The sequence below is a fragment of the Coenobita brevimanus genome, chromosome 25 (assembly GCF_032717465.1).
Source record: "Coenobita brevimanus isolate Jiangsu-jjx chromosome 25, ASM3271746v2, whole genome shotgun sequence".
NCBI lineage: Eukaryota > Metazoa > Arthropoda > Malacostraca > Decapoda > Coenobitidae > Coenobita > Coenobita brevimanus.
In genome coordinates, this window is record NC_136978.1 from 7,676,174 (window position 1) to 7,696,080 (window position 19,907).

At 39.3% G+C, this 19,907-nt stretch overlaps 1 protein-coding gene across 1 annotated transcript in view; it reads right to left on the reverse strand.

Moving 5' to 3' along the window:
• LOC145393857 (calpain-A-like) overlaps positions 1-19,907 on the reverse strand; it is a 214,627-nt gene that overhangs the window by 86,261 nt on the left and 108,459 nt on the right. Inside the window, exon 20 of the mRNA XM_080267913.1 lies at positions 554-730. Coding sequence (XP_080124039.1) covers positions 554-730 — 177 coding nt within the window. The remainder of the gene's footprint in view (positions 1-553; positions 731-19,907) is intronic.

Sequence of the window (19,907 nt, forward strand, 5' to 3'; positions counted from 1 at the left end):
AATTTAATACTGATTCACTTCCAACTACCATACAACTGTAGAACTGAGACAGGACATATGTTCTCCTCACACACAAATTACTGATACTAAACATTCTCTGTTCAGTTCTTCATTCCTAGTACTGTACTCTAACACTGGCACACACAGTATGCTTAACACCCTTTACTGTCTCATTCACCATATGCAGTACAATACACACCACAATTTAACTTCAGCAAGTACCATATAATACTGTATTAATACTCATTCACTATCATGCACAGAACACACTCCTAGTTAACATGTAACATAAAACTACAGGCAAATACTGTAAACATTAATTACTGAAATGATAATTACATTACTAAAAAACTGTAGTCTGGAGAATAACTTAACAAAGATGTTTAAAATGTAGTTCTCCTATCACTTGATCCAAAATCTTAAAAATATCACAAAAATGAGTCTAGTACTGTCCTAAAGACCTCCTACAACTGAAGGGATTAAGGGTAGATGACCTTACTGCTCCCCTTGTTTATTTTAATAATAATAATAATAATAAAACGAAAAAACTCACATGGGGGCGCTTCCACTCAAATGGCTTGGGAGGTGACCGAGAGAAGAAGATGGAAGTGTCCTCAGCAGGAAAGTCCGGGTCCTCAAACAGGGTGCCCTCATCCAAACAATGCTGCCGGAGTGCGTAAAAATCTTGCACCTGCCCACGAGGACGCAGACCTGACCCTCGTTCACCAAACTATATCAGAGAAATACAGCAAAGAAGTTGGTTAGGTCAGGTTAGTCCTACACCTGCCCTCATGGACTAAGACCTGACACTCATTCACTAAAATGTACTGATCACAAATTAGTTATTTTGGTTATCACAAATTAGTTATATTGGTAATGTGGAATTAATAGAGAGACTGACCACGGGGAGAAGGGGAAGGGGTGATCGACAGTGAGGTGGGGGGAGAGAATGTAGAGGCATATCAATGAGGGTGGTAGGGCTTGGAGGGAGGGCAAACTGATGGCAGAAGATTGTGTGACATGGCAGCAATTTGCTTATGGCCACCCCCTCAAGGATTAGGGCATCTAATTACAGAAAGCCTAGACAGAAAGATAGATAGCTGTATTGGCTCATAAGCCCTCCAAGATTATAGCATCAAATTATTCACAGATGCAATGTATTGGCTCATACCAACTTCCTCACTAACAGTTATTGTACTTTCATTCTTTTCTTTTCCTGTTTCTGAATTTTACCTACCTTAATGGAATGGGTTATAGTGGCAGTGGTGGTGGTGGTGGTGATGATGGTGATGGATAAGAAAGATGTCAAAGACAGACGATGATGATGGTGATGATGATGATGATAGACTTCCCCTTTTCCATCATAAGTTTTAGCCCAGAAATGGGCATGCACAGCAAGCAATACAGATGTAACTAATTAATGACTGAATCTTAAAAATTTTCCTTTTCACAACTTGAGTTTTAGCTTGAACGTGAGCATCTATGACAGATACAAGTACAGGTCCTCCCCCACTTATGAACAGTCAACTTACAAATTTTTGCACTTATGAATGTGTACATTCAGTAAAATATTCAATAAATTACATAAGGTATTCAACACTTTATTATAAAACAGGCTCTGAGTTAATGATTTTGCCCAACTGTAGGCTAATGTAAGTGTTGTAAGCATGTTTAAAAGGCTTGGTAGGCAATGATGTTTGGACGGTTTGTCGTATTAAATGCATTTTCTCAGAACATAACCAGTTCATAAGTCAGGGAGGACCTGTACATCGTGAATTTAGACATCTAACTTCAACATTCGGACAGAGTTTTTCAGTATGAAAATAAACCTGTAGGTGCGGTAAAAAGTGATGTGAATTGTTGCGACATACTATGAACTTCTCTGATTGCAACAGTAACATTACGTGAAAATGAACTGATATGACAAGTAAAAACAGTGAATTTTTACTCTAACTTCTTTTGCACCATGATTTTAAGTGTGAAAATGTACCTGAATAATTCACCAAATAAAACTCACATGACTTAATGAATGATAAATAACATGTGTGAAATGGATATAACAAATAATTCTTCCCTGTGTTCACTGGGTGGCAAATACTTGCACCTTTGTGATGACTGGGTGTGCATCAAAAGTACACATATATCAGAGCTAAATGGGTGGTGAATAGCTGTTATACCTAAGTGATACACAGGTGTAGTGAATAATTATATCATAGTGCTAAATGGGCAAGGTCAATGATCATATCATCATACTAATTTGGCCATAAATCATTATAGTGTTAAATGAGTGTAGTGAATACTTAAAATTCCATGCTAAAGGGTGCAGTAAAAAGTTATACCTTTCAGATCTATGGTAAATAGGTCATGAACAACTTAACTACAGCACTTAATGGGTGGTGAAAAATTAAATCTTATGTGGAAGGGGTTACTACATATTCCTTTAGTGAAAATCATTTCCGCACATTCATTCACCAATATGAATAATAATTACCACTATCCCCAGCATAACCTACATTTGCTGTGCTGTGGCATTATGCTGGTACCAGCCCCATTTCATAACATGTTTACTCAAAGTGTATGAGAAAGATGTTTAACTGCAAGAAAACTGCATCTGAAAGCTTACCTTGCATCTTCTGCTAAAGCTTTCTACCAAACTTTATTATTATTAGTATTCCTGCTACCTTCAGCCAATTTTATGCAGCTTGGGTGAGAAATACGCCATAAAGGGGTTAATGGGGACAGTTTCTAACCCTGTCACTACAAATGGTTTCTCCAAAGTAAACAAACTCGCCTAAAAAAAAAAATTGGTTTCAGAGTAAGCCACTTCACTCCAATGACATACCGATAGTTTTAATACTTTTCTTCCTACTCCCTAAGACAATTATTATAGTATTTAGCTTAAGGTAGATTTTGAAATGGAAGGGTCTGATATACTGCAAGTTCAATAAAATGGTATGGAGTTAGCAATTACGTCTCTTGAATCCGAAGACATATTATACCCGTATATGGAAGAGTTAGACAGGCTTACACAACTCCTTCAATACAAGATCTCTTTCCAAAGCTGCATCAAGTCATTTGTAGTTAGCAAGATTAAAATAAATGAGTCACAGGATTCAGAGTTAATACAGTCATGGTGGTGGTGGTGGCAGCAGCACTGGCAGTGATGATGATGATATGATGATGATGATGATGTACCTTGTATAGCTTTGTCTCATCTTCGTTACTGAACACAGAGCTGGACCTGTGTCTCTTCTTGCCCACAACAGCAGTAGTTTTGTATGAGACCGAGGGCGTAGTGTCTGTAAGGGCACTGGTAACTCTGGTAGTGAAAGTCTGAATTTTTGGACTGGTGATTTTTGTGGTGAAAGTCTGAATTTTTGGACTGATACTCTGACGCTTGCTGGTGGTAATGGTGAATTCCACACGCGACGATCCCATTTTCTAATGTCTGAATCGGAAAAAATCCGTACTACCTTCGTTCTGTGATTTTTATTTATATCTTTAATGTGTTCAGCTCGTCAGCTGAAAATGGAAAATATTATTTTACATGAGTAACTTCATAATTATTCTAGTTAATGGTCTTGCATTAACACAATTGTACACTGTTGCAACTCTCTACCTAACCAAGCACATACCCCCCCCTCCCCGACCTCCCTGAACTGACCAAGCACATAACGGCCCTCACCCCCCCTCCTCCCCGTATAACACAGACATTAAAACAACACTCTTCTCTGGCTATCAGGTGGAGGGTATAACCTGGGCCCTTCAGATTCCTTGCGCTGGTCGCATTGAAATCTCCTAGATTTTTTTTTTTAAACTTTTCATAAAAGAAAAAACTATTTAAGATACAGCATTCTACTTATCAAAAGGCACCAGTTCACTATACGACACAAATATGCGAAATTTCATGACTCTGTAGTGAATACTTTCTGACTTCTGGCCCGGAAACGAGCCAGAAGCCGCCAAACTACGCACGGACACCTATTGACCCCACTGACCTCCTCTGATGGAGGGTAAAAATGACCACTACTTATGAAAAGTATTAAAAAAAAGTAAATAATGACGACTTTCCACTTGATATATCCATCAACACAAAGCCAATTAGCAAAATTATGCCACAGTAGAGACGTTCTGTGACAAAAAGTGCTTTACACGCACTCACACCAACTGCACAACGCACACTGAGCCATCCTAGTGCCTCATTATCTCTGTTACTCTGTATACCATCAAATTACTTCCAGCATCTAGTTATTATTAATCAAGCCTCATAAAAACATAAATTACTTGTTTTTACACTAGTATGCTATATTGTGTATTAAACTAGATGTTCATACAAACGGTATATATGGCAACGATTCGTAGTGCATCCTCGGTACTCTGACAACAACGCCGGATATGCACGATAAGTTTAACCACCAGCTCAAGCAAAACTCTGACATTTTCACAACGTGACATTTTCACTCCTACACAAAATAGCATGGGCTGAATGATAAAGCTAAAGTTTTCCGTAAAGAATAATTATGTTTTGACGTTTTTCTGACGAGTGTTTTGCGCGGTTTTTAATGTTCAGAGTGAAATGGAGGATGTATTATGTCGTTTTGAATTTCCTAGGGAACAATGAAGACGTATGTGGTTTTAAATCTTTACCGTCCACAAGGGTAAACAATTGGATTTTGTTTTGAACCTCCAGCAACAAGATTTTTTTTTTTTTTTTTTTTAGTCCATTAAGTGTATTTTTTTCTACTGTATTTTCAAATTAGGGCCATGAGAAGGTAGGGTTGCAAGAAGAGCAACGCGAAAGCAAAGTAGGGGGTTATGTTCAATTTGAGATAGAATGGTGTACCGTAGGAAGAATCGTTACTGAGCAGGGACAGACATTGCATGGGTCAATTATTTACCAAATTCAGCTTCAATCCTTTACTAGATCTGGCGACAGGCAATAAATATGATGGGCAAAACATGTTCATAAGCTACAGTAAGATTTATTTACAATAACTAGAGTATCAGAGGTATAACATTTCTTCCCAGTAAGTTGCGAAATTTTCATTCACTACGTTACGTGCATAGGAAAACGCCAGAATATGTTCTCTCTCTCTCTGTCTCTCTCTCTCACACACACACACACACACACACACACACACACATTCGTGTACCCGGTAAAACGAACACACCCACGAATACATGCAAACGCACACAAGAACATACGTACATAACAAGAGCAAAAACACACCGACACAAAAGCAAACGTACCTTCACCAGAACAGGCGTAAAAAACACACACAGCGCGCACACTGACCATACCGAACACACACAAGAACATCATACTCAACAAAAAACACACACACACAATTATACAAACAAACAAGACTGCGCCCAACACAAAACATATGCATACACCAGCACACAGAAAAGCTCCCCCCACCCCCTACACATACACAGATAAATGTAACTCTAGTGAAGAGAACGGAAATCCCTATCAAACATAATACCTTTATCTTCACCCACATGACGTAAAAGGGCCACAGGTGCAGCAGGCAGACATTTAACTCTATGGTTATGATGGGTCTCTTTGGGATGAGTTAAATCGCCCGGGTGTTTGATAGCATAAAATACAAAGTACTCAAATCCTATCCAAAGCATTAGTCGAGATGGATTTATTATTATTATTATTATTATTATTATTATTATTATCAGTAGTAGCAGTAGTAGTAGTAGTACTGGTAACCATTACCATCATCATCAACATCATTATTATTATTATTATTATTATTCGTAAAACTGTGCCTGGTGTTAGCCGGCCGGAATAAACTTCAACGTTCGTATATTGAACTCAGCTCTTCCCAAGTTGATTCAAGTTTGGGATTATACTGAAGTATATTTTCAGATACGAAAGGGCTTAAGGTTTGGGAGATAAGTTACTTTTATTATGTATACAATTCCTGAGGTTGTTTCTAACCCCTGCCTGGGGAGGTGTCTTTTCCTAAACCCAGTGAAATCATTTGTTATAATCTGGATGAAATATAAAAATACGTACACGAACAGAATTGATTATTCTAGTACAACCATTATTCATTTGTTCCACTGTTACTAGTCGTCAACTAAAATAAAGTGTCTTCTGCTTATTATAAATTTACTGTTTCTTTGTTATTTTATTGCCAAAGTACTGTAGGTTGTTTAAGGAGGTTTAAAGAAAATACCTCCAGTAACTCTATCAGAACTGCGGCAGTCTCTCCATGGTCTGACCTGAACAAGTCCGGCGTTACTGAGTTTAAAATAAGACGCTTGCAGCCAGATAGGGTCTAAAAGATTGACAAAATTCATATATATATACATACATACATGCATACGTACACACACACACACACACACACACACACAGTTTATATATATATATATATATATATATATATATATATATATATATATATATATATATATATATATATATATATATATATATATATATATATATATATATATATATATATATATATATAAAATGAGCCGTTTAAGCATCCACTGCAGGACCGGCCTATCCCGACCGAAGTAGGGACGATACAACCAATGTATCTCTATCAAGTGGCTTAGGCTGTCTGGTAGACATTGTATGTAGGATGAGATGTGCTTGTAAGTGTAATTGTAGTGTTGTAGTGGCTTTGGATGTGTGTGTAGTCTGTGAAACAAGTGTAACTGGCCCACGCAAGCCGACTGGGTGCAAACATACTTTACAGTATGCGACACTGGTTCAACCACAGCACCCCTGGTGTCCACCAAAGCAGTACATGGCCGGGAGAACGCTTCCAAAGTATATTACCCTGGCAGGGCGCGAACCCTCGCTTTCTAGTGTGCGAAAACGCACACTACCATTGTACCACAGAGACTCCATATATATATATATATATACACACACACACACACACACACGCTGCCCCATGAGGAGCGCAGGAGCCCGGGGCTAGGCAAGTTGGTCCTGACATTTAGGATGAGAGTGACCAACCTCACTCATCCCTGAGTGGCATTACGTAAGCAATAAACCCCAATCAACCCTTGGATATAAACCGTCACCGGCTCAATCCGACTGGAGCACCGTAATTACCCTCTATACCACCAGGCGCCAAAATTTGGTTATATGGTTACCACCCAGCGCAGTAAATGGTTTCCTGGTGTACAGGAAACCATTTGCTTGTCAATGTAGAGTCACCCACAGGCAGAAGGAAGGGGGAAGAATGAATGAAAGACAGAAGAGGGAGTATAAAGTCAACCGCAGACAGAAAGACGGGGAAAGAATGAAGCAAAGAAAGACAAGAGGATGGAACGAAAGAAGGATGGAGGAGAGGAAAGGGCAGACACCCAAGGGTAGCACTACATTGAGTGAGTGGATGGTGAGGGCCCCCACCTACTATAATTATAATAAAAAAAAAAAAAAAAACTGACATCCTTGGGCTGATGGGTTTTAGACTAACAATACGTCCCTGCATATTCGAGTTTCTTCGTAATGACCTGTTTGTTTGATCTGTGAATCCTAAACAAACATTAGACAGATCGTTTAAATCTTAGCTGTTTTCCTTACCTTCACCCCAACCCTTACAGACTCCCCCCCCCCCACTCCACCCTAACGCTTGCTACCTCGACTGACAAAAAACGTCCATACATACTTCAGTTCCTCGTAATGATCTGTTTGTATGACCTACGAATCCTAAACAAGCACAGAATGTAAACTTGGAATAGCGGCGAGAACAATGGAGGTATTATTGGCGGAAACTGGATCCCCGTATACACACAAATGCCCGCGCGGTCAATAGGTGTAAACAATCTTGCCATCCCGTCTTCATTCATGGGTCGGTTGCATTTTTCTGGCTTCTTCCGCTTCCCCCGCGGTTCAGATTCTCCACAGCGTCTCGTGTCGTCATCTACTATACCTATGAGAGCTATAAGACTGGAATCAATGGCTACTACGGGTAAGAAAAGGCCGTAGTGAGGTATATCGATCTGGATGCACATGGAGTGGGGAGATGAGATGAGGGGCGGGAAGTTGCCACAAGTCGACCTTTCGGTTAACTCAGCATTGCATACTATTTTCTTGACCCCTTTTGCTGCTACGGACGGAATTGCGAATTTTCAACTCATTCTGAATTGAATAATGTTTTTTATCACTTTTGCTGCTATGTACATAATAACGTACTTAATTCAAATTAAAAATATATATTCAACTGTGAAAAATAAGTCACGGAACTAAAAGCTAGATTAACTAGGAAATGAGGCTGACCAGTTATTTAGTTTACTCTAGCTAACATCAACTTATTTCACTCATCTCTGGGAAACTTACCAACATCTGAGTTTCTTTTGCTGTCTTGTACGCGTCTGGATATTTTACACTTGCACGAGATGAAGTCATTCATATATACGGGTGATAGGCATATGAATAATGCACATGTATAAAATCAATAATTAATTACGCCCAGTAAGTAATATCGATGGCTGTGAATAACTGATCTAAATATATGTGCCTCGTCGTGTGATAAGGCTCCCGTTATCTTCAGCTCCCTTATCTCATCCGATATAGTTTAATCAAGATAAGTCAGTGAAGGTCACTACACGTACGCCTGCAACAAGAACCTGAAAGTCCTTTGATAAATTAATGCCACTCCTGTGTTAAGGAAGCTTTTTAAATATTACATCTACCACATTCAGCTGCACAAGTTAACTACTTCGGTACGAGGACATCTTTACCATATAATTAGTGCTACTTAAATACTTAAATTTTGTCGGAAGGTATTTATTAAATTTTCTGTCGGAAGGTACTTATAAAATATTCTGTAGGAAGATATTTAACTTCGGAGAGAGGTCTCGTAGTGAAACGGGTCAACAGTATGCTAGCACAAATTGCTTACACTTAAATTTATATTAATCAGATGTATCTTGTAGTCAGTATCAACATATTTACAAAGAACATCACATTTAACTCCCCCAGAATAAGTAGGAATTAATATCACACTCTAGCTAACGTCACATGATTTTAATTAGCTGGGAAGAGGCCCAGCTGGGTAAAGAAAGTAAATTAATAAATAATCTTTCATTAATTAACTAACTCACCGTCCAAGCTAATTTCCCACTAGGAAGGCGGTTGGGCATGTCTGTGGTAAATGTGGTGGCCCTGTAGTGTTTGTAGCTGTGGTGGGTACAGTGGAGGTGCTAGTAATAGATGAAATACAAGTGTTTATTCAATGTTACTCCGCAATCCCCAATTTCTGGCGGGAAACGAACCCTCTCCTTTAAAGTTAAACTACCGCCTTGTCATCACCACGGAGGAGTAGCACCACTGCGTCATGAAGTACGGATATCTTGTTTTTGGGCAAAATTTTTGGGATACTCAACGCCAGTTATTCTTTTTTTTTTTTTTTCTACACTGCACTTAAGTTTAAATATGTATGTAGGCTTTTCTTCTGAAGGTGTTGTTGTTGTTACGCTTCAAGATGCTCGCAGCCTCCCTCTTCCCTCGCACAATGCCCTCCTTTCCTCTTCTCTCACAGCCTTCCCCCTCCTTCTCTCCCTCACTGCCTTTCTCCCTCCCTCTTCTCTACCTCACTGTCTTCCTCCCACCCGCTTCTCTCCCTCACTGCCTTCCTCCCTATCCTCTCTTTCACTGCCTTCCTCCCTATACTATCTTTCACTGCTTTCTTCTCTCTCCCTTGTCTCCTCTCACACTGTTTTCCTCCGTCGTATCTTCTTCCTTCCCTTCGAAGAAGTTCATGGATGATAGCTGCCTTTCAGGACTTAACACTGTCTCTCTTTCCTCCTTGTTTCTCTTTCCTCTACCACTATCCTTCCTCCCTCCCTCCCCTCCTTTGCCCATCACTGACGCAACACACACACACACACACACACACACACACACACACAAACGTACGCACAAACACCAAACATATACAAACATACGCACACACACCACACACAAGGGCTGCCAGAGGTTCAATAACAGGAGGAAACCCGAGAGATAACAGGTGTGTGTGTGTGTGTGTGTGTGTGTGTGTGTGTGTGTGTGTGTGTGTGTGTGTGTGTGTGTGTGTGTGTGTGTGTGTGTGTGTGTGTGTGTGTGTGTGTGTGTGTGTGTGTGTGTGTGTGTGTGCGCGCGCGCATCCACTTCTGTAAATACCCCTCACATAACTAATTCAAACACAACATACCAAACCCCACACTAAATTCGCTCAAACATATGAATGACAACACACCAACCTAAACACTCCGCAAAACAATAAATATGACTAGAACTGGTGACAAAAAACAAAGACGAAATAAAATGACAAAAAACAATGACGTAAAAAAAAGGAGATGCTAAGAAATTTTATATGTCAATTTCCAAGCCACGATCCTGAAAAGAGTAATTTAAAATGTTTCATCACGCCGACTAACCCAACATTAAGAAAAAAAAAAAAAAACTAACTAAAGCCATTAACCTAACTTTCCGTAACTTCAACCACATACATCTCATCCTACCATAACCTAACCTACTCAAATCAAGCCTAATGTACCCTAGCTTAATTAATTCTAGACTATTCTAACTAAACGTGATGGAACCTAACTTAATCTACCGTACCTCAACGTAATGCAAATCTCCTCGAACATAAAATGACTTAGAAACATAATCTTACCACTCGCCTCACTGTAAACAATGTACTATTTTCGTAAGAGTTCTTGTGGGTGTAGAAGCCTCCCTCATCTCTTTCTTATCTGTTTTATTTCGGCATACGGGAAGTAATTACTGTTCTCTTGCACAGGACGTTATTTGAAGATTATACAAGTAGCTTAATATGAGTAATGTAACAGAAAATGAGACAAACATAAAAGGAAACACACACACACACACACACACACACACACACACACACACACACACACACACACACACACACAAATATCTGAAGGAAAACAAGAAGTAGACATGAGTGGCAAATAAAACACAGACGAAAAAAGTGTGACCCAGCTTGACCTCTCACCTTGTACACCTTGTCTCGTCGTCCTCGTACCATCGTCACCAGTATGGCGTCCTCGGGATAGGCTGGTCTATTATTCTAAGTCGGATAACACCGCAAATATTCAATAAACATCAAACCATTAACAACAGCATCATCATCCATTTACAATAACACCACGACCAACAACAACAACAACAACAACAACAACAACAGCAGCAGCAGCAGAAAACATCACCACCACCACCAACAACAACAACACTATATAACATCAACGACAACAACGGCATCAAATACATCACCACCACCACCACCACCACCACCACAACAACAACAACAACAATAGCAACTTTAATCCACAGGTTGGTGCAACAAAAAAAATTCTTCAACCAATTATTCTTCCACTTTATGACAAGACAAACCTTCACTACAACCCAAACCTTCACTATTCTTTACTGCATCATTAACTTTTTCACTATGCTGACGTCTCTTCAAATTTTAATACGACTATATCATCAGGGAATGTCATTATAATCTGGGAATAAGCTCGAAGGCTATCTAACCCTCCAATTCGTCACACACACACACACACACACACACACACACACACACACACACACACACACACACACACAGCAAAAACACCTCAGTGAGAAATTTTTATCCACATTAAAATTACAGAATTTTATATCAACGACACTTCAAACATAATCCTTTAACAATTCTTGAAAAAAAAAAAATTATAACTGTGCTCTACCTGATATAACAAACTAAATAAAATGAGCGTTTCAACTGCAATAATAATAATAATAATAATAATTATAATAATTAATAGTAATAATAATAATAATAATAATAAATGAATAAATAAAACAATCCACTTAATACAACACGGCTACCAATGTACGTAGAATTTATCGTAACTACAGCTGGCAAATAAGACGGGGTGAATTCTCCAAACATTTATACGATCGACTCCGTACCGTAAGTCTGATTTCCTTAAGCAGAAAGAAATATACGCTGTTTGCTTTAGGGCGGGGTAAATTCGCCGTCTCTCCATCTTGAATCAAAATGAGATTAACGCTAGAATGTGGTGCTCATCGGGAAGAAGTGCTATGGAAAGGATGTAGAGCCGCAGTAATATTGTATTTTGCCACTGAGCTATAGAAAACAACTGCATCAGGACGGAAATCTCATCCAAGTTAAGGTGAATGATCTATAGACAAGGAAGAAATTTATACTCCCCCTTCATCATTCTTGAAAAAATAAACAAATAAATTGAAAGCCTATGAAAAATTTCTTGTATTATTGTTATTATTATTAGTTATTATTATTATTTTATGAGAAACAGGACACATGGTGATACTCTACACCATCCATTCTCTGTCCTTCCTGCAAAAACGAATTATTGTTACCACAGGAAATGGATCCTATATTTGTTGGGAATCTGCGCCGAGGACGGTAGCGACTGTCAGAGTCGATTATTCACATTATTCACAGGACAAGGGAAGAAAGTCCGTATTTATTCGAACAAATCTATTATGAACTAGCTACAGTATAATGAATGCTGATCCAGTTCAAACTTTAACTGCAATTTTAAGCTGTATGAAACATTAGACATTCCAAAAAATATCGACAACTGACTAAAGATAAAAAAAAAAAAAATGCCTCATCTATATTATCAACCTTTAAAGAAAAAAAAACTTGCTACAACATGCCACTCAATCAATGCATAATTTATCGTAACTATCAATACAGAGTAGAGAGGAAGGTAGTGTCTGGCGGCTCTCCACATAATTACGTTAGCTTCTGTACTACGGTGATGTCTCTTTAAATCTTATTCTTGCTTCCACACGATTTTATCCAGCTTAGGGATGATTTCGAACTGGAGAGGTTAGATCTGGCCTTCGTTAAACCCTTCAGTTAAATGTTTTTCCTAAGCTAAATATAATAGCAGGATTACTGCAAGAATAAAACCACAATCAACTCCTACTTTCCCTCTACCTAACAAAACACACTGGATGCGAGTTATAAACTGAACGTCATAATTTTCAATGATGTTATTTACGATTTAGCACTGTCAACAAACAATTTCGATTCAGCACTGTCAGCATCCAGTTTCAAAAGACAGACAAAATAAGTCAATTCCTTCGATATGCAGGCGTCAAAAAAAAAAAAAAAAAACGTTGTTCAGAGCCTTTGAGTCTTTGGAGACCGATCTACGCCCCGGCAACGTTTTAAAGTCACACAAAAATTCCTAGTCACCTGATGGATTCGAACCGTAGCGCGAACGGCCTGGCTCTCCACCACTGGAAGGTAAACAGGGTGGTAGCGATTGTCATAACCGTTTATCCACATGGTTCTATACATGGCCGGGATCAACATATTGGCACGACGGTAGAGGCACAAGTATTCCCCGCCTTCACACTATGCTAACTGATAACTGACTAATCTTAATATCCCTAACTCCAAAACGTTGCATCGAAGATACCAAGGCTGATAAGCTATTTAGCGGAAAAAATAGTATATATATATATATATATATATATATATATATATATATATATATATATATATATATAAAGCTAGTCTTCCTTATAAGATTTTTTTTTTTCAATAAGATCTCGTTGTAACATTTTTTTTCTATACGTTTCCGTACAGTGGATAATTTGAGGTGTCTACCTAAGTTTCACTGCTGTCTTTAAATTTATCTGCCTGTTTCGGCCAGTTTATACTGCCCATTGCATTTAAAAAGTTATAATTTTTATAACACATGGAGATGTTCTAAATCACTAACTATATGAAGACTCCTATGATGTATGAGATCCTCTGACGGCAGGAAGGCTACAATAAAACATATGAAACTGATGTCTTTAAACTTGCTATCAATAAATGCTAAAATGTGGATAGGTAATTTTCTCTGAGAATGCTAGTATGCTGTTAGGAATGATGATCCAGAATAGTACTAAAACAGAGTCATATATAGCTTATACATTTTAAAATATTCCAAAAATACTGATAACACGTTATTTACTCAAACTATGTCGGTATTACCAAGACTTGAGATACCAGACAAGAAAATACAATATAATAATCATAATACATCGCTAAGGAAGAAGTCACTATAGGTTCCAAAACTCACCAAAATACGACGTTTAGCGTTAAAAATGTATCGTTAAATTAAAAAAATAGTAATAATAACAATAAAAATGCTCAATTAGATGTATCGCTACATCTGTTATCAAAGAGTGCTCGACTGGCAACCCCTCCACTTGACACTTTCAACACCTTCCTCTGTTATCTCTGCTTCTTATCTTCTAAATCCACCCGGTGGCCGTGCACTGTGGGATTATATGCACATTTTACACACCTCTTATCCCAAGGCCAAGGTTATGTCATTTACGTGTGGGAATTCTGGCGAAAAGTCGAAATCCTGGAAAAACCCACTTGGGCTTGGTCGAAAGGGTATTAAGTGGCGATGATGAGGTGTAAATATAAACAGGGTGGCGCATAAATAGGCATACACAATTTTTAAGTAGACTGGGGTGGCGCAAAAGGACGCATCCACTTTCTTTACATAAATATACTGTATACTTACTTCAGCACAACAATATATAGCGTCTGTCCGATCCAACCAATCAACATGAAAAAAAAAAAAAAGTAAAAATGATTACGGAATTTCTAGTACTGTACAGGTATATGAAAAGCACTAAGAACGTCGACTATTAATCCATTAAATCCAACGGCGTATTTTAAACTTTATTTTTGCTATCTCCATACGATTATTTTTACCTGATGATAGAATTTTCAAACTGGTGGGATCTGACATAGCTTTTACGAATTTTTCTATGGAGGGTCTCGTTAAGTGAGCAAAATCATCTTGTAGCAAAGTAAATAAAACCAAGAAAGACGTCTCTGTATTGAAGGGGTTCCTGGACACACACACACACACACACACACACACACACACACACACACACACACACACACAATCCGAAGAGAAAAATCGCTACGAGGTCATTCCCAGGTTTAACAAATTCGTCTGGTGAAAAGAATAATAAACACCCAACCAGTGGGGAAAAACACCACACTTCAAAATTCAAACAGTGCCCATGACAACACCTCACGTTTATTTCAAAGCTCGGTATTTGGTGAGCCCTTTTGTCGAATATTAAGTCCCTCGAAATAAATTTAAATACATCTGCATATTTAAATACGTAAATGTCGCACTTCAAGATAACAAATTCAGTTCAAAATTAAAATGATACTTTTAATATTTACGGCGTTACACTTTCTTTCCGTCTGTCAAGAGTGTGAAAACCCGAGGCCAAGTTTCTCAGTTCAATACTTTAAGAATATAAATAAATCCCAACCTACCCTTGGATTTAAACACTATGATTTGAAAGCCTTAATCCACTAGACCACCAGGCATCTAAAAAAAAAAAAAAAAAATCCGAATGACACTCATCGCCAGCACGTTACTGTTATCCGAATATTAAGCAGAACTGAAAACTTACGACAAATCACGGGTAACTGATAATTTTCTCCAACTGCTCGAAAGAAAGGTTATAACTGAATCCTAACGTATGATAGTAAAAAGAACACACACATTCGTTAATCAGAGGGGAAAAAATGCCTTGTATAACAGTGTGTGTGTGTGTGTGTGTGAGAGAGAGAGAGAGAGGGGGGGGGGATTCAGATAACGCTAAAGCAAACCCCCACTTATTGCACAGCATACAGATAACGTCAGGAAATCGTTACCCAACCCCTTCACTATAAACACGCAATTTTCTATCTTATTCTTCCTGTCAGTCGATTTTATTCCGCTTAAAGGAAGGCATCTGTTAGTGAAGAGTAAATAAAAATAATAATCAAAACACAAGGAAGTCAGTATATAGCATTTCAAGCTCAGTCTGCTGGTGTGGGTGTGGCAGTGGGAACAGGAAATGAGTAAATGATGCGGGAGATAGATACCGATAACGCACATTGAGCAGTCCCTGCAAGACACAAGAAGTCGTCCGGCAGAGTATGTGACCTCCTCGTACTGCAAGTGATAAAATCGGGAGGTCCAAGAGGGATCCACGATACAAGTTTTCACGGGGGGGGGGGGAGAGAGAGAGAGAGAGAGAGAGAGAGAGAGAAATTATATCCTTTTTACTTTAATTTGGCCTAAAATTGCCACCTCTCCATCTTGAATGCTTGTTGCAAGAATATATTAATACTAGAACATGATGCTAGTCACGAAGAAGTGGAACAGGCAGGATGCAGAGCCGTAGTACTGTCTTTCTGTCAGTTAGGTACATGAAATAAGCCACAGAGGGAGAAAAATTTTGGGCCAAGTTAGAGTAAAAGGAGTATAGTTGTTTTTTTACCTTTCCAGAAGTGCTCTGTCTAGTTTACTTATCTCCAGACGATTTTTTTTTTCTCATTTAGCAAAACTCCTCGTACTGAAAGGGTTACTGAAGCTGCCTACACTACGGGGAGGGGGAAATGGCCGTATTTTTTCTTTCCCTAATGACGACTTAGATTTATCACAGCAGCGTCACCTCAATGAAAGTATGGCCATTTTTCACACACACACACACACACACACACACACACACACACACACACACACAGTAAGTTTTAAGAGGATGCTACTGCTATTATCTCTAAATTTCAAAAGGGGGATACACCATCCTCCCCCCTCCTTTGCTACATCCTTAAAACGAAGAACAAAATAAATAAATAAAATAACGAACACTAAGAAAGTCATATATTTTAAAAACCACTCCAAAAACAGAAACCCCAAATAGGAAATCACAAGTACCACAATAACCTAACCAAAAATCAACACCTACCTAACTGTACCAGCCCAACAATACAAAGTCCATCAAAGTACTGGACCTTTTCCTCGAAGGGAGAGTGACAGCCAGAATTAACCTTCCCCAAGTTGGTGAAGTACGAATAGGCTGAATGATACCAAAACCTGTTAAACTGAACGGGCACTGGAGTTATCAACCGGCCACAAACCTCTTCCCACCTCAACCGGGCCGGAACTGGGGCCGGAACCGGGAGCTACTGCCTGGTGACCTGCCGGGGCCCTGTTTACCTGCCCTACTGTAAACACAACGCTAAATTTGGCCATGTGTTTACATCTGGCCGGGAAAGAAGCAAAGTCGAGAAAAAGAGGGGGGCAGCAGGAAACGAATGTGAGCAGAGTACCCGAAATATCGATGATCGGAACCGCCATATGCGCCACTTGCTTCCTTTACGTAAACAAAAGGAAGCATCACCACTCAGATTTAATTCCATTCGCCTAAATTGAACAGAAAGTACTATCATTATTCACAGACACGATGACACTAGACCTGTGCAACTTTTCTCCATACCATTTGTTGTGCATGGTAATTCGGAGTAACATGATGATAAAGTATTAAAGTATGGTATTACTGGAACAGAGGTGCAGTATCTCTTAAAAATCTTCGTCCTCTGTTCCAGAAAGTAAATAAAGAGTACCTGTATTTTCAAATATATGCTGGAAGGGTGGACTGAGATGGATTGAAAGACAGTAATTAAGCCAAGAAAAGGTGTAAGAGGACAATTATATAGTATACTGTACGTTGAAAGGTGCATCGAGATTGCACACACACACACACACACACACACACACACACACACACACACACACACACACACCGCTCGCCGGCTAAGTGGTAACGCTCTCGCCTAACATTTGCTAAGACGGGGACGAAGCGGGTGGTTACTGTCCCCCTTGAGCAAAGGGATGGGTGTGTGCGTGTGTCAAGATCAAGGCTTTGCCCTTAGGTCGGACTATATGACCTCTCAGCTCTCTTCCGGGAGTGTAAAATGCTGATGATCACAACCATCACGTTATCCTGACAGACCCGGTAAATTACACACACATAGTCCTTCTCCCACCATTGCCTATTTTCAAATCTCGAAGGAAAATAACCGCCAAACTTCCAAGAACCTGCTTTCAAAATCGGACCGTTATACCCGTGTCGTCTGCAAAAAATCCAAACGCTCATCTTCTACGGTAAACACGGGGATAGTTTACAAATATGACGTTAGTGTGTGTGTGTGTGTGTGTGTGTGTGTGTGTGTGTGTGTGTGTGTGTGTGTGTGTGTGTGTGTGTGTGTGTGTGTGTGTGTGTGTGTGTGTGTGTGTGTGTGTGTGTGTGTGTGTGTGTGTGTGTGTGTGTGTGTGTGTGTGTGTGTGTGTGTGTGTGTGAGAGAGAGAGAGAGAGAGAGAGAGAGAGAGAGAGAGAGAGAGAGAGAGAGAGAGTAGAGGGGGACTGAGCCTGATAATGAATGCACACTATGTACTCTGGGTTAAAGAGAAAAGGGGAGCGAAAGGAGGGAGTGACGAAGAAGGAAGGGAGATAAAGAAGCTGAAGGGGAACTAATGGAAAGGAACAGGAAGAGGAGGAAAACTGAAGGGAAGACAAAGGAAATGACAGAAGCGAAAGAATAAAGGAGAAACAAATGAAATACAGAAGGAAGAGGAGTAAAATAGAAAAGGACAGGAGAATAAAAAAAAAAAAGACTGAAGAGGAAGGACACAAGAGGAAAGGACCGTGATGAAAACGTATTAGAAGAAAAGGGGAAGAAAGGAAATGGAAGAAGATGGAAGCGAAAGAGAGGAAAAGGAGCGAGTGAAAGGGAGGAAAAGAATGATGGGAGAATGGGCTGAGAAGGGAAAGGGAAGAAAAGGGGGTTAGAAGAGGAAGAAAAGTGGGAAAAGATGGAAGAGATGACATGATGTATTAGAAGAAACTAGAATGAAAGCAACGAGAGGAAGAGGAAAAAACAGGAAATGAGAAAGGAAAAGAATGAAATGGAAGAAGAGTTGAGAAGAAAACAGGAAGAAAGGGGGGTAAGAAGAGGAAGAAAACTGGAAAAAATGGAAAAGATAAGGAAAGCAAAACAAACAGGAATAAAGAAAGAATATTCACAGCAGTACAACACGAATGGAAGATAACGCAGAGTGAAAAGGAAGGGAAGGGATGGAGAAGGCAGAAGAGGTGAAAACGAAGATAGAGAGATAAAGAGATAACAGGAGGAAGAGATAAAGACGGAATAACGCTTCTTAACAACTCAGATTAAGAGCCATTTGGAGAGAGTGGAGTACGACATGAAAGATAATAAGAGTGAAAGCGAGAGATAACGAAAACGCTCTGTAACAAAGGAGAGAGAGAGAGAGAGAGAGAGAGAGAGAGAGAGAGAGCGAGAGAGAGACAGAGAGAGAGAGAAATCACAATAGAGGAAAACGAAGATAAAGAGGCCAAAAGGGAAAGACAGCTAAGGAATAACGTACAGTAACAAGGCAGATAAGAGCCCTCGCCAGCACGCAGCCCCATGACAAAAGGCCAACTACCTCACACAGCCACGCACTATCTCCCTCATAAACATCGTCCACCCTCACATTACCCTCGCCGTATCGTATCCTTCACTTTTTTACTTATTCCTGAACGTGTATCATTAATTTCATTCTTACGGCTGTATCATTAATCTCAGTTATATGACATGACGTGACTGTATTACCCGTCCAACATATTACCCTCAAATTACACCTTCCCCGTCTCAATTCAACTGTATTTTTACTGGTTCTTGTACCTGTATCATCAGCTATAACACTGTCTTACAACCTCACTTTTTTAATTTAGTTGTTAAAAAAAAAAAAAAAAAATCCCGCAAGGAGCGGCTTATTTTCACGCGTGACCTTGACCTCTGCCGCATGACCTTCACATTCTAGTTTAACATGATCAATACCTAACAACTTACAGGGAATGAGGCTTCTAGTTTTCAGAAGATAAGAGTATGAACATAGGTAGATAAATAGATAGATAGATAGATAGACAGACGCAACCAAAAACGCCACCAACCTGCTAGAGTGGTAACAATTAACATTATCATTTCCATTCTCATTTATCT